At 38.9% G+C, this 25,476-nt stretch overlaps 2 protein-coding genes across 2 annotated transcripts in view; one reads left to right on the forward strand and one right to left on the reverse strand.

Annotated features, from left to right (window-relative positions):
• Positions 1 to 25,476, reverse strand: part of LOC135744877 (E3 ubiquitin-protein ligase rnf213-alpha-like) — a 93,263-nt gene that overhangs the window by 63,648 nt on the left and 4,139 nt on the right. The window contains exons 2-4 of the mRNA XM_065263257.2: positions 5,986 to 6,103; positions 5,440 to 5,573; positions 1,821 to 2,306 (exon numbers count right to left, since the gene is read on the reverse strand). Of these exons, the coding sequence (XP_065119329.1) occupies positions 1,821 to 2,306; positions 5,440 to 5,573; positions 5,986 to 6,085 (720 nt within the window). The 5' untranslated portion in view covers positions 6,086 to 6,103. The remainder of the gene's footprint in view (positions 1 to 1,820; positions 2,307 to 5,439; positions 5,574 to 5,985; positions 6,104 to 25,476) is intronic.
• On the forward strand, positions 17,600 to 20,328 carry LOC141281970 (E3 SUMO-protein ligase ZBED1-like). Its single transcript, XM_073814124.1, has 3 exons — positions 17,600 to 18,449; positions 18,767 to 19,386; positions 19,668 to 20,328. The coding sequence occupies exons 1-3, from the start codon at positions 17,600 to 17,602 to the stop codon at positions 20,085 to 20,087; spliced, it is 1,890 nt and encodes a 629-aa protein (XP_073670225.1). The 3' UTR covers positions 20,088 to 20,328.

Consider the following 25,476-nt stretch of genomic DNA (forward strand, 5'->3'; position numbering starts at 1 on the left):
TTCTCAGTCAGCCAAAAAATTAAAATTGACCACCACAGAGAGCTGATGCACATCGCGTTTATCACTACCTCTATCCCACGTGACCGTTTCTGCACAAACACCCGTAGCGTCAGTCAACACGCTCGGCTGAGCCTCATTTAAAGCAACAATGTGTAGTTTCCATGTAAAAATGACTTACAGCTCCCCCATGTGGTTGGAAAGTGCAACAGTGCCTGGTATCAGACACTCTTCTGCAGGCAGGGGTAGGGGCGGGGCTGTGTGCTCTACCCTCCACCGCCACTTTCATAGTGTGCTTGTAGCAGCTAGGAGGCTGCTCAGGTTGCAGCAACAGTACAATTTGTCCAGTTAAAAGTTGTTCTATCACTGAAATAATTTTAGAGACATTATTTAAAGGTAAAAAACTACATAGTGTTGCTTTAACCCTGGAGAACACAAGAACCCTTCTCTTAGCAGCAATTGGTATTGGCCAAATTTGACCCATGAGTTCTCCAGGATTAAGTTGCAATTATGCGGACGTGCGTGTAGCGAATTTTCTGAGAGTGTACGGAGCTGGCCCAATGGCATATTGAAAGGAACAGTATGTAAGAAATGTATATCAATTAATCATAAAATGGCCCTGATATGTCACTAGACATTAATAAATAATTTTCATTTTAAATACTTTTATCACTCACAACAGTGATCTGGCCATGATATTGTCATTTAAAAAGTGGAGTTGCAGCCCTCAACTGATGTTAATGTTGTCATGTTGTGTATTGGCCACCAGTTGTGTGATAGCAGCACCAGTTTTAGCCACAAGTTTTGTTATTGCAATACCAGTTTTGGCCACAATCCTACATACTGTTCCTTTGAATGTCTTCTCTTCTACTGAGCAAAGTTCATAATGTTGAGGCTCTCTTACCGTTTGCCTTCCTTATCTTTTCCACAGTGCAATATATCCCAATATTACCCAATATTGTGGTGTCCACTTTTTTTTTTAAAGGAGAGACATGGCACTCATACAGTGTGAAAGCAATGCAGAAGTCCCGGCTTACAATTAAAATAGCCAATCACCTGTCTGTTAACTCTAAAATGTGCATGTGCATTAGTTTACCAGCCTGAATAACTCAGTAATGAATAGCCCTAACAGGACTTGGATATTAGATTGTTACATTAGCAACATGTTAACATGAACTATGAACCCTATCAGTTAAGGGTTTGTCAAGGATCACAGTAATTTACTTATGCTTTAAAATGGCTTAAATGTAACTACACCCTTGCCTCATTTAGTATACGTGGATCTATGCATATGCAAATTAGTCCCTGCCTCCACCCACTCGCACAGCTCAGACCAAAGATATGGATATCCGAAATAGTCCTTGCCTCCACTTTTTCGCACCACCTAGGACTATAGATATAAATGTAAATAGATGCTACATTCGGCAGTTTCAGACACATTACTGCCAAGTTCGATTTCACACAATGCATACGTGAACTGCGCGTTTGATTCACTAATCTTTTATGTTAACAGGTTACAGCACTCACCCATGTGTAAGCATTACCGTAGCAGAGCTGAAGCATCAGTGCTGCAATTGTTTCAGCACCAAGTCTATGCGGCATCCATGCATAATATCTAGAACTCGAACTACTGATCTACAGGTTCAAATTATATGATTGGCTACATGTTTGTGATGTTGGGAAAAATTGTGTTGAATTACAAATTTGCCCATGGCTTGTCAAAGCATATAAAAAAAAAACACCACACAGACATCTAAAAAACAATAAAAACCTGATTTTTCCCCACAGGGGAACTTTAACAGTACATGTAAGGTATATTTTACCTCAGGTATACTCTGTGGGCCAAACACCATTTTCTGTTCTGTGGAAGGTTTCTGTAACTTCTCAACCTGACCTGCCGTTTCCCTTTGTTTGCATAAAATGATCTTTATTTCTGAACTCTGGTCGATATTTGCATTCTGATCCAGAGTTGCTTCTGTGGACTGATTCTTCTTCTTCTTAGATTTTGTTGGTTTGTTTTCAGTCTTCAGAGCTTCTTCCGATGAATCTGGTGGAGAAGCTTTGCTAGTGCTGACCAGCTCTTTGGTAGACTGAAATTGAGCCGTTTCGGTCAATCCAGATGGGTTGAAATGGGAATTGGGTTCAGGGTTGATATTTTTATCTTTGAGGCAGGTGTCGCTGTCAGAAGACAGATCTTCCTCCATTTTCCTCTTGTGTACAGTCCAAGATATTTCAGAGGTATCAGAGGACAAATATGACGGCTCCTCATTAACAGCTGCTTCTATTTTTTTCTTCGTTTTATATCTTTTCTGTGGAAGAAAGATCAGAAAGGTCAGAGTTACAGCATGCCAGCAACATTTTCAATGAGTCACTCTAGCTAAAGATTTTTTGCACACTGTGTGCGTTTTTTCGTATTCATCATCCTACAAATATGCTATGCACAGAAACATTGCACACCGAGTCCGATGCGTATTAATTAACCCACTGCGAAAAATTCACAAAACAATACAAAATGGAGTCACTTGTATATATTGCTACGTGTGCGAAAACCTTGATCCGAAATTTGTTATGAAGGACAAAAGTTTCAGAAGCAGTGTGTAAATGTGATCAACATGTGAGGTCGTATTTATTCTTTATATAGAATATTCAGATATCTGTTGGTCATGTTTAGTACACTACAATAATTTTACTATAGTGCTGCACTAAGCTAAACTGTTATATGACATTTTGCAAGTAAATGATAAAAGCTTAATGGTTTAGTTTGTAATACAAAACGTATAAGACTAAGGAAATAATTTGGCTTAAAGCATTGCTATTTAATTGTTAAAATTGAATTGATTTGACTAACCTCAACTCAAAATTGAAGCAACTAAAATGAAATAACTTGGATCTGGAGCACAAAATACATGATCAAGTCACCCCTATTGTTTGACGTAGTAAAGAATAGCTTGGACACTGAGATAAAACATCTTCTGTGTAGCTGAACATAAAAGTTTTATGAGCGAGTAAATTATCAAGGAATATTCATTTTGGGGTAAAATACCGTAAAACCTAATATTGGCCTGTATTCCATTAGCGGCCGGGTCTCTAACATTGGCCGGTCTCGTTGTCGGCGGAGGTAAATAAAGGCCGGTCTCTAATAGTGGCCGGGGCTATTATTAGAAGTAACATTATTCTGGGCAGGTCACAACATTATGCTTGTCATACATGCAAATACCACAGGGGGGCAATGTTTGCAAAAAAAGAATCCAACCCATCGCTACGGTAGCCTGGTCATGTCAATCAATCAATCACTTCGCTTTTGACTCGCACGTGAGACTTCAGTCACCATTATTTACCATGGCAGCTGCGGAGCCAAAGAGGAGACGGAAATTTGACATTAAGTTCAAAGACGACGTGCTGGAATATGCTGCAGCGCACTCAGGGGAGCAAGCTGCCAAACATTTTAACATTGACCCGAAAAGAATAAGATACTGGAAAAGCAGAAAATGGATCTAGCCGCGGCAAACAAAAAGAGAGCAAGACTGCCAGGAGGAGGGAGAAAAAAGGTTAGTGAGGAGTTGGACACAAAACTCTCTGAGTGGATTCATTCAATGAGGGACAGTCATAACCGAGTGTCGAGGAAAATGATCCAAAACAAGGCTCTGGAAATCTACCCTACAGTGAGTGATAGAGGGGCGCGATTTGTGGCTAGCAGGGGTTGGCTGCAAAAGTTTTTAAACCGAAATGGCTTCGCATTGCGACGTCGCACTACAATGGCTCAGAAGGACCCAGATCTCCTCACAGAGAAACTTGTCTCATTCGTCGACTACGTGAGCAAGACTGTCGTCTCGAAATTAATTTCAGAGAACGACATAATTGCAATGGATGAGACAGCCATCTGGTTCGATATGGTGTCTCCCAGTACTATTGACGTAAGAGGGACGAAGAGTGTTGCGCTCAAAACAACAGGCCATGAAAAAAGCCACCTCACTGTTGTCCTTGCTGCCAAGGCTGATGGCACTAAACTCAAGCCTTTTGTAGTGTTCCGGGGGGCCATACGTGAAGTGAAGGCAATGCAGCAAGAGATCTCAAGAGCAGTCATTGCCACATCTGCCAACGGCTGGATGAATGACGACTTGACCACGGCATGGCTCAGATCAGTGGTAGGCAAATTCAGTTTTCGCCCGCGCCTCCTGGTATGGGACGCCTACCGCTGTCACATCAGCACCTCTACCAAACAGGAATTGAGGTCGTACAACATCACAACCGCGGTGATCCCAGGAGGCTGCACTAAGTATGTCCAAGCCCCCGATGTCATGTGGAACCAGCCCTTCAAAGCGAGCTTACATGCTTCTTATGATGAGTGGATGGCTGGGGACGCAGACAAGCAATACACAAGTGGAGGGAACCTAAAAGCACCATCTCGCCGTCTGCTTGTGGAATGGGTTCTCGCTGCTTGGGACAAGCTGGACAAAGACCTGATCATTAAGTCCTTTAAAGTGTGTGGGCAGTCTGTGAAACCCGACGGGAGTGAGGATGACCTCATACTGTGCTTCCGAGAGGGACAGGTATGTTGAAATTAGCACTCACATTTATCACTATCACTCGCTCTCTCTTTCGCTTTTCCTGTCACTCTCTACCATTAGATAAATTCCATTTGTAAGTGAGCCTGTCCACTGTGCCTTGCTATAACACCAAACGAATGAATTAATGTATTGTTTATTAATGTATCGTTCTTTACAGCCCTGCGCTGCTGGACGAGAGGCTCTGACTGCTGCCCGCCTGCGTGAGGAAGAGAACAGACGCGCAGCGGAACATGAGGAGGACGAAGAGGAACTGTATAATAATGAACTTGTTGTTGAGGCTAGCGCAAGTGATGAGGAAATTACAGGGAGAGATGAAGAGGAGGAAACTGAGGAGGAGGAGGAGGATTAAACAGAATTGTTTTTTTTTTTTTACTTTAAACCAAACTAAACCGGACACACAACAACATGACATAGGACTATAATTGAAAAATTTGAGGATGGTTAAACTTTGGAGTGGTAAGGTGTCTAAACCAGTAAGTTGCCTTTTGTTATGAATAGCCTACGGTAATTATCACAGTGTATGGTTAAATGTTTAAAATGCACTACCGTTATGTTTGCTATGTTTTTGCCGGTAGCCTGAATTACTGTTATTTTTTGTAAATGTTCTGTATGCATACCATAATGTTATATGGTAACTGTACGTTTTCAATAAATGAACCTAGTATTTTATAGGTTCAAATTGACACAAAATCTCGTTTTTATTAATTCTACTGGTAGTCCGTTTTGCTCAAATAGAAATAAAGGCCTGTCTCTAATTCTGGCCTCCTTCCAATAAAGGCCTGGGCCGCGATGTGCTTGAGTAAAATAAAGGCCCGGGCCTATATTAGAGGATTTACGGTATTTATTTTAGAGTGAACTATTCCTTTAAAAATACCCTTTTCTTTGGGTTCAGGTTGTCGTCTTCATTTTTTCGTTTTGGTGCTGTATTGGCATTCTGTTCATCCAAAGATTCAGGCCCGAGATTGGTCATTTCTGCATCTGTCCAATGTGACTCATCTTTTGGTTTGTCTGATAAAACATTAAAAACAAAGGTCACACAAACTAAAAACACGTTTATGAATTCAAACAGTGTAGCTGATATCCAGTATATCTTCATTTCAGTTGATGATGTAGAGTCCATATAAAAATATAGATGAAATTCCCCAGTAAATGTCAATTTAACCCTCTTTCACATTACTGTGTTGTTGCTTTATATATGGCAAAATGCATGAACAAAATTTTTTCAATCTGATTTTACAAACAAATATGTTGAAAACAAGTTCATGTACTTTTTTGTCAGTTTCTGTCAAAAATGTTAAAATAAGTAAAAAAAAAAATTAAAGCTTAATTCCCCTTTCACGTTCAGTAAAGTTTCAAATAAAAGAAAATATATTCTTCAAGAGAAGCATACAAATGTATAAAGAATAAATAAAGCACTAACCTGGTGTTTCCTCAAAAGCCTGAGATAAGTTAAGGCCACACTCACTGCAGAATTTTGGAGACTTGTCTAAAGACACATGACTGCACCGAGGACACCTCATTTTGGAATTTCTGCAAAACTGAAAGAGTAGGAGTAGATGAGTGAGGTAAAAAAATTTACCTTCTTTTATATTTAATTATTGTACACCATCTGTCACGTGATTTCTAATTTCCATGTATTTACATACCATCCAAAAAACAGAATATGAAACTTTAAAATGAAAGCAAAGAGTCAACATTACTGTTGGGCGATATGCCCCATTTTGAGATCGTCCTATCGTCAGCCTGTGAGATTGCCTGAATACCACACTCGCTGGTTTTAAACCCCTGCATGTCTAACAACCTCTCTAGTGCAAGGAAATGTCTGAGGTGCATTCGGCTTGTTGCGATAGTCGGTATAACCGGTGATACACGGTCCTTTAGCCTCTTACCGGTTAGATCACTTGCCCACCGGGTCACCGTCTTCCACCGTAGAGCTGAAGATCTTTGCCCCGAACCCGACGGGACCCGTCGGGACCCGACGGGCTCGGGCGGGTTCGGGCTTCATTTCTAACATTTTACACGGGCTCGGGGCGGGCTCGGGCTTCCGCTCCGGCTTTGTGAGGTAAATGAGCGGTCAAGTTCAAATCAGTAGCGCAGGATCGCGCTGAATTCATTTACAGTGGATTTAATGATTTTCCTCATCAAAAACATGTAGCCTAATCTTGGTGAGTAGGTTTTTCAATGTTTAACTAAATATGAATCGAGTCTTACATAATTTAGACAGAGGATATAGACTAATGTTGGCAGTAATGGAGAGAAATGCCGACGCAAATCCCGCGGAGCCTGCCTCTTAATTTCGTTATTGCCAAATACCCACCTTAATTCAGAATGTATTATCTTAATTTAATTCGTTAAGAAATAATAATTTTATTGGCATATTTATAGTGTATTGCATAGGCATATTTAGAATGAGATGTTACAATGTTACAGATTACTTATTTCTTTGTTTCAACTTCCAAGTGGCGTGTAGATTATTAGTCATGAATAAATAATGTTAAAACCTGTGTAAATTTCTCATTCTTGACAAAAGCTGTGTGTGTGCGGCTGCGCACATTTAAATAATGTCGGGCTGTAAACGGGTTCGGGCTTCTAAAAAGCTGTCAATCTAAATGTACGTTCGGGTTCGGGCTGCATTCTGTCGGGCTCCGGACATTTCGGGCCTAACTTTTAAGGCCCGATTACAGCTCTATTCCACCGTCATTTAGATTTTTCTTGTATTTTAATAATTTAGTTTCGTTAGAGAAAGCAAACACTAACAACTGAATGTGTGAATTCAGCGAAGCGGGCCGCATTAAAGCCTTGGATGTAAACCCCCACTGCTATGATTGGATAGCTTCATTTCTCGTCATTACATGTGGGGAATTGCTTTGAAATCCTTAATTTGTAAAAATAGCAGCCAAACACATATGTTTGAGCCACAAAAGATTCTGGGTGCTAAAGATGGTACACATAAATGACAATGCATATAGTGTAGTAGAAACAAAACTTTAAACTCGACTGGGGCTGTAACGATTAATCGCATGTCCCATTAAAAATGAAATTTGCATATGCAGTCAGCGAAGGAAAACAAGGCAAAAAAGGAATAAACGAAGAAATCAAATGAGAGTAAATATCGCGTGGCTTTTCCTTGAGTCAACGATGCGGTAAGTTAGCGGTATTGTCTCCGGAGTGTAGTCCTCATCAGAGTCAACAATACTTTCATCACGAAAACTTTTACATGCAAAACACCTTATATGTTATGAATCTTCCACGAAATTCACCTTCATCACAGTGTAACTGATGGTTATAAAAAACTTCATCAATGCAATCTGTTTTAGCTTTGTCTTATAAATATAACTAGCTCGTTTGTTATAGTGTTAATTTCGTCAGACGAGACAAGACGAAATATGTTCGTCAACGACCTTTTTTTCCATGACTAATGGTGCGTTCCAGGTAGGTTTTTAAACCCGTGAGTTACGACTTCAAAACCACGACTCACGACCCTATGCGTTCCAGGCAGCCTGTTACTCGTGTTTTTACAACCTTCTACCGGTGAAAGTGCACTGGAACGGCAGTCAAACCCGTGACTTCCCACCCGTGAACTCGTACTAGATCGATGTACTCCCAGTTCAAAGTCGTGAGTCGTGGTTTTGAAGTCGTGAGTTACGGGTTACAGGTTGCCTGGAACGCAGCATAAGACGAAACGATGACGAGACTACACACATATTCAAAAACGCTGACTAAGACTAAATTAACATGCATTTTTGTTGACGAAAAAAGACTAGACTAAAATGTTTTGGATAAAATAAAAACTAAGATAAAATCTCTCTTCATTTTCGTCTTCAATCGTCTCTACTACATTTTATGCAATGAGGTCATATTTAAATGTGAATTCATTCATAAAAAGACTTATTATATTGTGCTCTTATTATGAAACTGCGCGCGTCTGTCATAACTCCAGACAAGCTCGCGCTGCTGAAATCTCCATGGTAAGTGTTCACAATGTAACATCCATTAGCAGTTAAAGTCTACAAACGTATAACATATGAGAAATATTGATATGTTTCCATCGGATTTTTGTAATTTTCATATGGTTTTTCAACAATTGCACGCACACGCAGCACGATTCTACTATGGAAAAGGCATACGCGATCAGGTCAGTAAGAGTCTCGTGTATAAAATGAGCCCACACACATTATGATTAATATTTCACAAACTGCTAAAAAGTTTAGCATTTTTTCAGCATTGTGAAGTTTTTCAGTTTTGTGTCGTATTCTCGTGTACCTGTTGTCTTCAGTAACTTAGACGGCTTGTCTTTCTGATCCACATTCGCTATTTACCAACATTGTTGATAATCTATACCTTATATTATTCAAGTATTCTGAATGTACAGTATATTGTGAGGACAAAAGCTTATTATTAGTAACTGATCGCTGTCTGGGTGCTTTCCTATCGCCCATCACTGAATGAATGGTGACGCAATTTACACGCAATAGAGATACGTCACCGCCATTAACAAAGTTGCATTCAACAAAAATCATTCAACAAGTGTAACCAATATTTGAGATGTGTGTAACCCTATTTGACTAAAATGGTTATCAGAAATAATCTCAGAAATAATTTATTTTTAAAAAGACAAAAATGTTTTAACTAAAACTTGACTAAGATATATTAAGTCTTCTTTTGACTAAAATTACCGTAAAACTTCAAATAGCCCGGGCTTTTATTTTCCCAAACCTATCGTCACACCAGGCGTCTAAAAGAGACAGGCGTCTATAAGAGACAGGCTTTTAATTTAATTGTTCCAGCATGACAGCAGGAGGTTACCACATATTACGTTTTATTTATAATTTGAATGTGTTTAACAAATTAGTTTGTGTAAGTATAACATTCTTAAATTATTGGCAGCATAAATAAAGCAAATGAGGATATGCTTTTTTATTGGTTGTTGCGTGAAATCTTACCCAGATACAACAGTGCTATTTTCTGATTGGCTATTGTGTAGCCTCTTTCTTTTTTTTTTTGGATGGGCTCGCTCGACTAGAACTCCAGGGGAGACGGCTTGATAGAGAGAGCAGTGCGGTCAGATACATTTTGGGCGCTGCAGAATATTAAATATGATAAATAGTGTTTCCGCGTGAGAAATACAAAGTGTGGCGGAAAAATCCAGACTCTCCCGATTGCCACTTCGCTACTGTCATCATCACTTCAAACCTGACGACGAACCTTGTTGTGTTTTCATAGTGATGAGTAACGGAATAACTGCGTCTGTCACGTGACATCTACCAGTAAGCAAAACTTTAGCGTGTGCAATCTGCACCATAGAACTGGCTTAAACAGACGATCTGACGGGTTTTAGAAGATTAAATACAGCCGGAAACTAAAAAACAGACCAGGCCTTTATTTGAGACAGGCGTTTATTTACCCAAACCTGTCGTCACACCAGGCGTCTAAAAGAGACAGGCGTCTATTTGGGACTCGGCTATTATTTGAAGTTTTACGGTAGACTAAAATAACAAGACTTTTAGTTGACTAAAACTAGACTAAAATGACGAGACTTTTAGTCGACTAAAACTTGACTAAGATACCTTGAGTTGTCTTTTGACTAAAACTGGACTAAAATGATGAGACTTTTAGTCGACTAAAACTTGAGTAACAAAAAATGATATGCACAAGACTAAGACTAAGACTAAATTAAAAATAGGTGACAAAATTAACACTAGTTTGTTACCGAATCAAACTAAATATATTTTAAACTTTACCATTATCGATATGCTAGCTTAATAGTGAGTTCTAAAAGCCATCCTATTTGTTTATATTCATAGTGATAAAGTTAGGTGTATTATTACATGTGATTCTGACATGATGTTACTACATGCACCGCGCTCCTTCCTCTCCGCTCGTCTGAGGTAAATGCTTCTCCCAGCAGAGCCGGTCAGCGTTGCACGTTTGTGTGTTTTGGGGCGTGGTTTAGAAGAAACCCAGAAGGGATGGGGTGGAATGAATGGAAAAATGAGCTGTGTTTAAAACAGTCGTGAGAGGTCTATAGACACTCATTTTTATATACTCTCTTTTTCAGAGTACTTACATTTTACTTATGTATTGGTATATAAAGACAGCTTAAACAAATTTGTAAATTTTTTTTTAGATAATTCCTGCCTATCCTGCCTTTAAATGTCCGTGGCCTTCCAGACCCTAAATTGGGATGTTTAGTTTTAAAGCAACACTAAAGACTTATTACTCTTTGCTCCCCCTACAGGTTAGAAGCGTAATTGTTCATTACCACTGTCATAAATACTGCAGCATAGCTGGCTCTGGTTGGATTGTAGGTCTGCCGTAAAGCAAGTTTTTGTCGTTTTCACTCGAACTACAGGACCACTACCCGACGGTTGGAAACTTCTTTAGTGCGGTTGTGGCCGATAGAGGGCTGCAAAGCGAATGTGAAAGTGCCATTCACCCTGTTTTGAGTGGATGAACCACTAAAACTTTTTTGGAAACGTTATTTTAAGGTAAAAAAAAACTCTTTGGTGTTGCTTTAATATAAAAACACATTGCTAGACAGGAAGGGACCGCAAATTATTTAATATTTAAATGTAATATTCCTCCAAATTTATGCACAAATATGTTAGGGCTGCACGATTAATCATTTTTATCATGATAACAATATGTGCGCCCCACAGTTAATTAATGACAATCATCACGATTAATGTGTAAAGACCAAGCACTAAACAGACGGTAGAATCAAGCAATGTGTATGTTTGTTATGGGCGGAGTCAGAGTATACAGAGTGGATATTTGCAAGCGCAGTCTGTGTTATGGTAGAAGTACGTTAGTGTCACAAGATTTACAGTCATTCACCTTGAACGAACATAATAGCAGAGCAACAAGAAAGTGCAGAAATATAGGGCTGGGTACCGAACGTCGATACTTTTATGGTATCGAACTAAAAAACTCAGATACTTTGAGTAATGAAAAATTATTTCTCTTTCGATGCCAAATTTCGATTCCAAAAGCCAAGCGGCTGTGTCTGTGTGAAGACCTAAAGCGCAGGCGATTGGCTGTCCACCACCATGTGATGTGGAGGATTTCTGAAAATACTCGCAGTTACCCAACACAAGTGTAGAAACGATGCAATATGAGAAATATACAGAAAGTCTTTGTGACAGTTGCCTTACCAATAGAGTTAGCGCAAGTATGGCCGTGTTGTCTCCGTGAAAGGCACGTCAACCAAAAAGGCGCTTCTCCTAAAGTGACGAGGGGTTTCAATTTAAAGCACGCACGCAGCCTGTGTCTCTGCTTATTTTACTCGCGCCATGGCAAGACTTCACGCGCGCATCTCCCAGAACAGTCTCGACAAGGTGTTTAAACTTGCACGCAGCTTGTGTCTCTCAATGCTTATGAAATACGTGCGCCTGTCTCTCCACATCGCAAAGCCTTCATGCCCTCATCTACCAAAATGGACGATGCATTTAAACATTTTTTTTACAGTCTATGGTTTAAACTTGACCAGGGAGCTACACTGCGACCAAAATGGTCGCATATGCGACCTTTTGAACTGCCGTTGCGACCCTAATTTTTAATGGGTCGCAAATGTGCTACCTAAATGTTTTAGACAATATGCTATGATTTACTATGAGCATTTATTAAAACAGAAATGTGGATTTTAAGAATACGTTTTATAACATGCTCTGAGCCATCAACACGTTGGCTTCATTTTGCGTGAAAGCACGTCGTGTCTCTCCCTATCAGTGTGCGTTTGCGTGCTCAGCTGTTTCTCAATGAATTAGGTGCGACGCGACGCAAGCGCAGTGTCTTCCATGTTTCTAAACTTGAGCAGAGGTCTTTCTTCACTGAGGACGCGGGACCCGTATGGTTCCGGGTTTATATTTTAAAATGGTCTGTCGGGTCCCGTTAGGTCCTAGTTTAATTACTTTGGGTCCCAAGTCTGATTAATGTTGTGTTTATAACCCGAGTCGATCGGAAAACGGCCATGAGCAATACCGCGCTAAAGCTCGAGTGCAGATTCAGCGTGCCTTCGGTTTCTATGGCGATGGTTCTTGTTACGACCACGCGCTGCATTTGCTTTCTCACGTTTTTTTAATAATCTTATTATTAATAAACCATATCTTTTCTAAAACCATATCCATATTAAGTTTGGACAGAGATTGTAGCAAAAAGCAATGCTAATGTCAAGCCAATTGCACTGAACGAGCAAAGCAATGTAAAGTCTGTCACCGGGACAGCAAGTAGACTTTTAAATCTGAAATAATGAGTGGATTAAGCTTTTTAAATCGGCAAGAGAGAAATAGAAAGATAGAGCAAAAGCAGTAAAAGTGCCTATCTAATAGAAATTATTACCATTATAACATCAGTCATAACATCAGTCACATTTATAATCTATAGACCTGCACTGTCTATTAATATACTTTACATAGTATTGTATTATATTGAGTTTGATAAAAGGGGTCTAATTGCTTCATATATCAGTGCAAAACAGTAAGTGTTTTCGTGGTGCTTTGACAAACAGTGTCAGCTTTGTTAATGGCAAAGAAAGTTTGGGGTGGTTAGATTGATGAAATATAATGTGAAATTAATATTAATTTTCAATTAATCAAAGTATTGTGTTGTGTCACACATTATTAGTTCTACGTCACATGTATAGTAGACCATTATTTGTCAGTGGGTAATAATTGCCCTTTTCACTGGCTACCACCACCAAGTACATTTCAGATCTGTGGGAAACACTGCAACGTTTAAGAAAACAAGGCGGCATGTGGTTTAAAAGATGGCAAGTAAAATAAAAAGCATATCTGTATGCAATACAGTTTCATTATTGTTCATTATTATCCAGAGCGCCTTAATATAACTTGAAAAAAATATGTGCGACCAAATCATATTTTGCGCCAGTAACTGAAAAAGTTGGTAGCGCAAGTGCCACCAGTGGAAAAGGTTAGTGTAGTTCCCTGTTGACAACACTACTTACAAGCCTGGCTCGTTATTTAAAACAAACTAAAATTTAACTTTAAATTTTCACTTGAATGAAATGACATTAAACACATTTTCTACTCATTTTTAAAATCCCAAATGTATTTAATATTTTGATAATTATGAAGTTGAGTATTGTTTACAAAAAACAAACATGCATACAAATCTTCCCAGTAAAACTCAGTCACCCATTTAAATATTTTAACTTTTTGTCAAAGTTGCAGCTATAAAGAAACCACTTATTTAAATACTGTTAGTCCAAGCTAAATAATATTTTAAATTTCATTAAAATAAAGCAGTGTTAATTATATTCTTAATTTCTTTATTTTTATTTCCTTATTTTCATAAAAAAACTGATAAGTGTCTGCTGGCACACCCCTTTTCAAAAAGCACAACCAGCTTTATTAATAATGTTACCCTGAGTGAGAAGTGTTACCAGAATTTGTTTTAATTAAGGTGAAAAACAAAAGTTGTGTGTTTTATGTAGAGATCGATCGATATATCGGTTTTCCAATATTTTCCCCGATATTTGAGCATTTTCCGATTATCGGATATCGGTTTTGTAATGTCGGATTGACGGATAAACAAGAGAATTGAGAATTGCGCGCTGGACGCGTCTGAGGAGAGGAGCTCACCGCAGCGTGCACAGCAAATATGACGGCGGAGTGACGCGACATCATTAAAAGGACTTTGAGTATACTTAGTTTGCATATGAGGCATTTATAACACATCTTATTTGTGGATTAATGTATGTTATGTTAAATAAGTTGATATTAAAAGCAATGTATGCAGCTTGTCCAAGAATAGAGACGAACTCACAGAGTCACGCTGGCTGATTCATAAAATCCGGTCCCAATAACGACGTAGCTTTGCATGAATAAAACAGCCATGAATTAATGCTTTGTGGAATTAAAAACAATAAATAAAATTCGTTTTTCTGTTATTTATGCTTATCATTAGCATCGTAAAATCACGTTCATATTGCTGATCACTTACCGGGGTTGAAGGCTAAAGCACATCCACCACTTTTAACAAGATTTACCCTAAGTTATATTAACATTTACCAGATAAACATTATTTTGCTAAAATATCTAAATAAATGTCTGTGGATATTAATTAATTATTTATTACCTCCGCAAGCGGTCACAGTTTGATACAGTTAATGCGCGAGTAAATGCATAGATAAACAGCGCTGTCAACAGCCATTTCATAAGCTAAAACAACTAAATATGAATTATTCTGACATCAAATAACATTACCAGTTAAGAAATTTAATGATATTTAAGCTATTTTGTTTGTTACTTTCCTGAATGTATTATTCCAGTCAGTGATATTATTTGGAAAATCTCTTTGCTAACTACTGGTTGGATTGCTGAACGAAGGCTACAGGTTTGCTGGTCAAAACAACGATATTATATCCCAAAAAAGGCACTTAATCCACCTGTTTTACTCTATAAACTATAGGGATGGGCACCGAACTCGGTACTTTTATAGGCACCGACCGAATTGCGTCGGTACTACCCAGTATCGATTCACATAAAATCAATCGGTGCTGAATTTCGGTACCTGAGAGAACATGTCAGCGCGCCGCGTGAGTCTGGTATGTAGCGAAAGCGAGAGAGAGATCGTGTGGGAACTTGGAGACGCCCCTTTGCAACTTGCTTAATGGTTAACAGAAAGCGATCTAACGTGTGGTTAAATTTCACAAAGGATGGTGCAGACAATGCTACCTGCAATATTTGTAACAGTAAGTGCAAGGCAGGCCATGGTAATACATCCAACCTGAGGAAGCACTTACACAATGTGTATTTAAAAGCACAAGAGGGCTTATTACGATGCATTTTCGTCGATCGGATCACAAGTGGACGAGAGAGACAAATTCTGTTTACACCTGGTATTTATCAACACCAGTCCGTCTCTTTTGTCCACTTTCGACCTCTTCTGTCCTGATAACTTTGAGTGGTGGTCCGTGGAGACTGCGGGGAAGTCCCTCTGCTTTCGTTTTAACGCGAGCTGGAGTAATGACTGTTTAAATGGACGCTAACTAATATGGCGCTGCTTGTGTTTTAAGTAAACATGCTGCGCAGTGTTTTGTACATGAATATGTTGGAGCTTTCTCTGATTTTTCAGCACAATTAATTAAATAAGATCGCGCAACTTTCATGCGCTCGCAAAATGAAACTGCGGAGATCAGCCGCTTTTAGTTTTATCAATGAAAGCCTAAAGACTGTGTGTTCACGCTAAAAGTCAGAAATGACGTAAAACTTTCTGCTCAGTACCTCAGAAATAGATAAATGGATGGAGAGAATGCGGACCAAATGCCAATGCTGGCCAGCTTGGCAAAAAATTATCTGTGTCCAGTCCTCTTCTACATCCTCACTGTGTCCCTTGCTGTAGAGAACACTCGCTCTGGCATGGCTATTACCTGAGAAAGTTGACATGCTGATTTTTCTAAAAAAAAAAAAAACAACAACTGCTAGTATTGTTTTCTACATAAAAGTTTACTTTTATGTTGCTTTTATGACGTTTATGTTCATAGATCATTTGTCTTACTTATATATTTTATTTATTTATTTATTTATTTATTTATTTATTTATTTATTTATTTATTTATTTATTTATTTATATGACATATGCCCTGGATGTTATAAGGATTTTTTTAGTAAAGATTGTGTGTATTATCAAACATTTTGAAATAAATAACAAAATGTTGAAAATGAGAGGTTTGGGCTTATTATGTCCACCGAAAGTCACTTAAGTCAGAGTAAAGTACCGAAAAAGGAACCGTTGGGTACCGGTATCAAATTCCAGGTACCCGCATCGGAACCGGTACTGGTAAAAATGTGAACGGTACCCAACCCTAATAAACTATGTATAGCAAGCAGCCAACTCTGCTATACTTTTCTCTCTCTCTCCCGCTCCGTTATCTGGAAACCGCAGCGCGAACATTGGATCAGTCCATTTCTGACGAAATGATAGGGGTGTTTGGAATAGTCCATGTATTGGGAATATAGTTTCTACATTATTCATTAAATTAATATTATTCTTCACTCTTTCAGACCCCTCTATTTATAACTTTGTATGCAAAGAGGGAGTGATTGTGATGATGATGATTATTATTATTATTATAAGGGTTTGTTCAGTTCAGTAGTGTTGTAGTAATTATTATGTCAAAAACAGCAGTATAACAATAAATAAAAATCGGTTCAGCATATCGGTTATCGGTAGGTATGCACCGAAATGAAAATTCTTGGCCGAAACCGAAAACCGAAAAAAGGAAACCAAGGCCAAAAAACCGAAACAAATTATTATGCCAATTATTAGTACAATTGCATTTATGGCTATCACTGTGTACTAACTTTACTAGGGGTGTGTGACGAATAAAAAAAACTCACAGTTCGGATCACATTACAGTTTTTGAGGCACAGATCAGATCATTTTTCTGATCAGCAAAAAGGTGGGAAAAATCTAATAAACAATAAAGAAATTGCAAACATTTATAAAAAGAACAAAGTTGTACATTAATAAGGTCTGAAATTAGCATTTTAACACAACTGAATGCTATTTTCACATATTATCTGTTCTGTTGTCAGACATATAGTGGCGTTTTCCCAGACAGGGATTAGACTAGTCCTAGACTAAAATAAATATAAGAGCTGTCCAAACTGAAAACATCTTGCACTGACATCTCTTTAAATACATCAGTGCCCTTAGTTTGTCCTCAAAATGCACATGAGTAATGTTTTTAGTAAGGCATGTTTGTTTAAAGGTTGTTCTTTCATGATAGGGCTGAACGATTAATCGAAATCTAATCGCAATCGCGATTTGCAACGTTGCGATTAGCAAATCGCAGAAGGCCGCGATGTGGGCGCGATGTTAAATGGATACAGCAAGTTTGTCTGATGGCAAAAGCGTGACTCTCTATTCTGTGTGACAGTCTCACTAACCAATTGAGTGAGCGTATCTTCAACCGAGTGAGCGTTCTCGCTCCAATCAGCACTGCCATTGTCAATTGTGTAAACGCCCATCTTAAAAAAAACAATAACAAGCGGAACACGCGGAGTGTGCTAATGGCATCTTCCGAGCCAGATCAAGCTGTAGGTGCCTTAATACCAAAGAAAAACAGCACCTCTGTTATCTGGGATTATTTTGGATTCGAAGTGACAGACACAGAACAAAAAAAGGTACTTTGCAAAACTTGTCATAGAAGTGTTGCCACATCGCGTGGTAATACAACAAATCTCCACCAACACTTAAAAAAACACCACAGGCGGATTTTTGAGGAGTGCATTGCTAAAAAGTCTACAGAAAGTGCTGCCAGTGACACTCAATCTAGTAGCAAGCATCAGCAGAGTACAATTTCAGAGTTGTTTGCAGCCGTTACACCATATGAAAAGACCTCGCGAAGGCATCGGGAGATAACTAACGCCATAACCCACTACCTCGCTAAAGACACAGTGCCTTTTAATGTTGTGACCAAAGAGGGTTTTAAAAACCTCATCCAAACGCTGGATAAAAGATACACAATTCCCTCTCGAACCTATTTTAGCCAAGTTGCCATCCCACAGTTGTATGTTGAATGTAGGAACAAAACTGAGGCGGAATTGATGCACGTGGAATTTTATGCCACCACAACAGACTTGTGGTCAAGCAGGACCACATATCTTAGTCTCACTGTGCACTTTATCAATGATGACTTTGAGCTAAAGACTCGCTGTCTGCAAACGGCATACTTTCCTGAAGACCACACGGGACAGAATATTGCCCAAGGATTAAAGGAATGTTTATCCAGTTGGCATCTGAACGAAGAGGGACAAACGTGCATAACCACTGATAATGCAGCAAATGTCATTAAAGCTACGGAGTTAAACGAATGGACCAGACTTCAGTGTTTTGGCCACAGGCTGCATCTTGCCATTGGTAAGTAAGCATTTACTTCTTATTATGTATGAATTATATTCGGGCATCTCGCCAGTAAAGCCGGTGTCGTAATTAGCAAATCGCTACCACCTGTCCTGCTTTCACGTCGTAGTTCACTGACAAGCAACACAATATCATTTTTTATTATTCAAAATATACAAGTTTTTAATTATTATTTAAAAATTATTAGTACTTTGCGCACGCACGCACACACACAGCTTAAACAACATTTCCTATGTTTACTTTTAGCACTTGCATATATATTTTATTAAATAGATTTTTTAAGATAATCTTAAAATTATCTTTCTTTTTTTCAGAAAATGCTTTGAAGGATGATGCCAGGGTAAATCGGGCAACAGGACTTTGTAAGCAGCTGGTTGCCCATTTCTCACACAGCTGGAAAAAGAAAAATGCACTGAGTGAAGTGCAAAAACAATTGAATCTGCCAGAGCATTCCTTAGTCACAGAGTGTCCAACAAGATGGGGCTCTAGACAGAAGATGATCGAGAGGGTCTTGGAGCAGAGCAAAGCTTTGTCTCAGGTTCTGTCTGAAGACAGGAAGACGCATCACTTGGTCCCCACCTGGCAGGACACAGAGGTCCTTGAGTCTATCAATGCTGCCCTACATCCTCTCCAGGTCTTTACAGATGCCCTATCTGGTGAATTGGATGTCAGCGTGTCCTATCTGAAGCCAGTCCTGCACCTTCTGAAAACATCAACCCTAGCTGAAAAAGATGATGACACCGATCTTACGAAGGCCATAAAGTCAAGGGCCCTTGGCTATATGGAGGACAAATATAGTGACCCAGCCACACAGGAAATTCTTGATGTTGCTTCATTCCTTGATCCACGATTCAAAATGGACTACGTGAGACAAGAGAATGTTCCAGAAATCAGATCAAGAGTGAAGTTAGAAATGGAACAGGAAGCACAAAAGGTAACTTGTTTTAATTTTATGTGTAATAACAATAGAATATAATTATAATTAATGTTTTAATAGAAAATATCATAAAATTGCAGCGGATGTCAAGATTAAAATAGCTCTAGTAAATTACACTATATAAATACACTATAATAGCTTGTTATTATAATACATGCAATCTATGCCATTTTCTATATTATTAATTTTTACATTGACAAGCAATTTTTTAAATTGCTTAAATTAGAATGCCCAATTGCTTAAAATTACATTAGATTAAATAGTTATCTGTTTTTCAGGAAAAAAGGGCTCGTCTCAGCACAACAGGTGACGAGCATCAAAGTGCTGCTGCTGAGGCAGAACCATCAACATCCACAGTGAAGAAGAAGGACAAGCAGTCACTGGGCAGCTTTCTCAAGGGCAACACTGTGCCCCATGCTTCCTCTCTGCAGTTGGAGGACTCCTTGGAGGCTGAAATAAACTGCTACCTCATGACTCCTGCAATTGATGGAGAGCAAGATCCTTTGGCTTGGTGGAAGGTACATAGGGTTAACTTTCCAAGGCTGAGCAAACTGGCTCGCAAATACCTATGTATACCTGCCACAAGTTCTCCATCGGAGAGACTCTTTAGCACTAGTGGAAACGTTGTGACATGTGAGCGCTCATGTCTGAAACCGGCAAAGGTAGACATGTTAGTGTTTTTGGCCAAAAATTTGTAAAGGCTGTAGTACTACTGACCAAGTTTTTGTAAGACTTCAGTTGGAGTCAAGATATGTTCAGTTCTGCACTTTATTTTGTAATGCAACTTACTGGCAGCCTTTACTCTATAAAGAAAAATGTTATGTTCAAAGTACACTTAATATTTGTACTTCAATGTGTGCTGTGCAATGTTTAAAATGCTGATTATCAGTCTTACCAGTTAGTTGATTGTGAATTTTTTTTGCACTAAGCTTTTGAGATGTTTACAAAAGGAGCATGTTTACAAAAATGTAACAATTTATTTTTGTTCTTACTAAAGAATAGTGAGTCTGTTTATTTAATTATTTGATGTTTAAAAAGAAATTCTATAATAAATGCTGAAACCAGTTAATATATTTTCTTTTTCTTGAATAAGAATGCGTACTTACTGGGGCAGCACTGACTGCATTTTAACAGCAAGAAACTAACCATCCATTTGAAAGAAATGCATACTGCAACTGCTTGTTTTCAAGGTAGTGGAGGTAATGGTGTCTACGGTCTACTAATATGTAATGGATTCTATTGGTGGGATGTAATCTGGCAGATGGGAACCAATAGAACACCAGTAAATCCTACTGGAATAATGCCCCAAACACATGATTTTTTTAAGGAATGGTTTTAAAGAAAAAGCTAATGGGTTATTATGTTATTTTAACAAAAAAAAAAAAAATCTGCAAACTTTGCAAATTTAAAATCGCAAATCAAATCGCAATAGCAATGTCTGTCAAAAAAGTTGCAATTAGATATTTCCCCTAAATCGCACAGCCCTATTTCATGATATACTCGAATCAGTCGTCTTCTCTGCCAGTAACATCTGACGTTTATGTGAAAATGCAAGTACACAGAGGAATCCGCATGGAAAACACAGCCAACTTTTAATTCTTTCACTCAGTCAGTGTCATGTATGAGAGACGCTGTCTAGGGGCTTCACGCACAGAGAGAGAGAGAGAGCGCGTGCACAAGAGAGGCACCAACGAGCACTCACAACAATAAATGAAGCAGTTTTAAATGAAAATAAAAATGTAAATGTTGCGACCATTGTTGATTTTGTGGTGCACACAAACAAACAAATGTATGGATAACACTGCCAGGAGCAGAAGCCGCCGTTACGCGAGATTAATGTAAACAGCGTGACGCGTCGCGTAGTCGACGTAATCGATGACGTCGACGCGTCGTTGCAGCACTATTGAGCACGAAGGAGAGGGGTGGGAGACGACTGATCACCGTGAGTGAAACCCAAGCGCTAGCGCACAGATGAGAGGGGCGCGGTTGACATTAATTTTTCTGTTTACATTTTCGGCTGGATTTTTTATTTCGGCCCGAAACCGATAATGCCATTTTCGCCCGAAATTTTCGGCGACCGAAATTTCGGTGCATCCCTAGTTATCGGGCACATAAGCATCCAAATATTTGTTATCGGCATCGGTTTAAAAAAAATGAGTATCGGTCCATCTCTAGTTTAATGTATTTTTGCTTATGTTTCAATGGATTTTTAAACACATGGTATCAAAATATCGTTAGGAACCGGTATCGAAACTGAGGTATCGAAATTGGCACCAGATCGAAAGATATTAAACAATACCCAGCCCTTCAGAAATATGTACATTTAGCAGAGCCGGACAGTAACGGAGTACATTTACTTGAGTACAGTACTTAAGTACAATTTTGAGGGATCTGTACTTGAGTATTATTTTTGGGGAGTACTCATGACTTTACTCAAGTACATTTGAGAGGCAAATATTGTACTATTTACTCCACTACATTTCTATCCATAACCGTGAGTACCCGTTACGTCTTCTAAAAAAAAAAGGAAAAAAGAAAAATCTCAGAAACCCTTGATTTGTTGTTTCCCTTTTCTCAAACGTGTTTGGATTGTGCAGGCGCCACTGATTGGGACAGCCTATCAGCTATCACCTTCAGCTTTCTGAAAAAAGTCCCAATAGTCAGATTTAGATAAGAGAAGAAACCATGGACGAAACAATGGATGAAGACACAGCAGGTCCATCCTGGGAATGTGACAACCCGTGGCTCCACCTCACCAGACTATTTCAATTTTCTAAACAAGTTAATGATAGTTTTCGCTTTAAGTGTTTGCTGTGTTTACCAAAACAGAGCTTCATCACCGCTTACAAAAATTCAACCCCTTGAGAGCGGCAGGGATCACTGGTGATCCCAGATTATTGTTGTTCAAAATTCATTACTCTTCAAAACATCACACTCTTAGTTGATCTGGACAAACTCAGCATCACTATACAGGTTTAAGACTCCAGCTTCGACATTTGACCACTGTTTATGATTAAATTGGTTTGCAGTGACATTGATTTCTTAATTTATGCCAGGAGTGCAAAATAATTAATCTTTAACGTTCGTTATTTTGAATAGAAATCATCACTCATAAAACATCTATTCTTGTCCTTTCCGGTTTATTTGTATTCAAATACATATATACAGAATCCGCCAGGGCTATTAGTACAATGGTGCAAATATTTGGAGAAATAATGATTAATTATCACATGTTAGTAAAATATTTAGTTTTACAGAATAACATTTCTATTCATTTTCCACAGAATTATGCGATCTGAAGAGCTCAGAGAGCGAACGGAGTGAGATGTGTGTCTCCTCTTCTTGATTCGTGTCAGATTTGACCTCACAGCTCTATCATTTGCTGTACAGCAGTCAAACATCTGACGTGGATCAATGTGCACTGTGGCAGTAGTAATGCAAAATTTAAAAATTTACTCTTTTACTCTTGATACTCAAGTACTTTTAAAAACAAGTACTTTTTACTTTTACTTGAGTAGACATCTGACTGCAGTACTTTTACTTGTACTTGAGTAAAATTTAGCAAGGGGTAACTGTACTCTTACTCAAGTAATGAAGCTGTGTACTCTGTCCGCCTCTGACATTTAGTTCCCAAAAAGGGTCATACAGGCCTACTTCATTGTTTCTATTTTTCGGATTTGAGGAAAGTGATGTTGATCAGGTAAGTTATGAGTCTTGTACAACTGTGCTCCTGTTCCATCCAAATGTGCAATATCAAGAGTTTTAAAAGCTGAAGACACAAGCCGCAACCATAAAAAATCCAAGACCATCCACAACGCAGACAACAATAACGGATTGCATATTGTGTAAGTTAGCCAAGGATGTGTGTCCAATATGCACCGTGAACAGCAAGGGGTTTAAAAAAAATTGCCACATAAAAAGGCATATCATAGGCTAGCAAAAAAAAGAATTAACTTTTTTATTCCAAAAATATTTTATTTCAGTTTAATTCTAATTTGATATAAATATATATTAGAGCCCTGCATTTCAGCCTTTTTACGCCCCTCGGGTAGGGTTGCCGCGGTGACAGAATTTTCCCACCCGGTTAATCAGCGCGTCACAAACTCGGTTATCCCGGTATCACCGGATGGGAGGGGCTTACAAAAGCACATGCAGACGTGCACATTTTACTTTCACTTTTGAATTACGCAACTGCTTAATGCAGTGCTTGCGTACGCTGAGTTAAATCGCTTATTAATTTGCGTGCAATCCGAGTGCAACAGCTGGTTTAATTAAGTGCTTGAGTCAATGTGCGCAGGTAATTCTCACAGAACCCGCCAGTCCCAAGCAGAGCAACCGGCTACTTCTCCATAAAGCGCTGCTTGAATGATGGGTTTATTATTTTTCTTGATGAAAAACACAACAACAAAACAATCTCGCTTATATTAAACATCATATATGTATATTATAACAAAAACGACGCGCGTTCGGTTCCGCTGAATTCAGGCAGCAGATACATTCAGTTGTAAGTGTTTGCTCTCTCTAACGAAACTAAATGATTTAATTACACGAAAATAGGGCTGTGCGATTTAGGGAAAATATCTAATTGCGCATTTTCTGCCAGGAATTGCGATTGCGATTCGATTTGCGATTAAATTTTGTAGCAGATGCAATGTGCATCTGCCTCTTTAGATGGTTAGATCTTACTGATACTGCTTATGGGTCTGGTGATTTAACCATTTTTTTTTTAGCTCTTTAGCTGTAACAGTATTTAATTAAGTGGGTTCATTATAGCTGCAACTTTAACAACAAGTTAAAATATTTAAATGGGTGACTGAGTTTTACTGGAAAGATTTGTATGCATGTTTGTTTTTTGTAAACAAAGAACTAATACTCAACTTCATAACTATCAAAATATTAAATAGCTACATTTGGCAATTTTTAAATTAATATAAAATCCAAATGCATTCGATGTCATGTCATTTCATTCAAGTGACATTAGCAACCCAGTTAAATGGTATTTTAGTTTGTTTTAAATAAGGAGCTGGGCTTGTAAGCATTGTTGGGCGTGTGTGTAAAGTTTTAACGCATCATCCGTTTTGGGAGATGCGGGCGTGAAGTCTTGCGATGCAGACTTGCGGAGACAGGTGGGAGTATTTAATAAGCATAGAGATACAGGGTGCGCGTGTGCTTCAAGTTTAAACACCTTGTCTGTTGTGGAAGAGGCGCGTGACAAGTCTTGCGATGCGGAACCAGGCGCGAGTATTTAACAAGCATTGAGAGACACAGGCTGCGCAAGCTTTAAATTGAAACCCCTTGTCAGTTTAGGAGAAGCGCTGTTTTGGCTGACGTACCTCTCACGGAGAAAGCACAGCCATACTTGCGCTCGCTCAATTGGTTAGACTTTCACAAAGCCTCTCTGCATATTTCACAAATCGCATCATATCGCGTCCTTTCGCGATTTCCTAATCGCAACGTTTCACATCGCGATTGCGGTTCGATTTTGATTAATCGCCCAGCCCTACATGAAAATATCAAAACAATGATGAAAGACGGTGTCGCGGTGGGCAAGTGATCTAACCGGTGAGAGGCTGAAGCACCGGTAATCACCGTTTCACCGACTATCGCGGCAAGCCTACCCTCGGGTCGGGTTCGGGCCAATTTTAACTTCACAGTTGATATGCAGGCCAGGCCTCAGGTTTTTTTTAGGCTTTTCCATCTTTTTATATTTTAATTTAATTAAAAGAAACGTTGAGGCATTGATGATTGTAAAAGAAAGATGTTTAACCTATCGCATGAGTCTGCTATAGGGGTGTGACGAGATCTCGTGAGATCCGATTGGTCTCGCCAAATCCGACTGGTCTCGCGAGAACGTAACACTCATCACGGCACCATGGAGGGAGAAATGACGATCGAAGATGCCCCCGCCACATTTAAATCGTTTGTGTGGCAACATTTTGGATTTCCAGTGGAAAAGAAAAACGGTGAAAGAATAACAGACAAGACAAAGACAATATGTAAACATTGTAAGAAATTAATGCCATACACCTCTGCTAACACGACCACCATGCAGAAGCACATCGAAAAGAACCACAGCGATTTACAGAA

This window comes from Paramisgurnus dabryanus, chromosome 3, assembly GCF_030506205.2.
Source record: "Paramisgurnus dabryanus chromosome 3, PD_genome_1.1, whole genome shotgun sequence".
NCBI lineage: Eukaryota > Metazoa > Chordata > Actinopteri > Cypriniformes > Cobitidae > Paramisgurnus > Paramisgurnus dabryanus.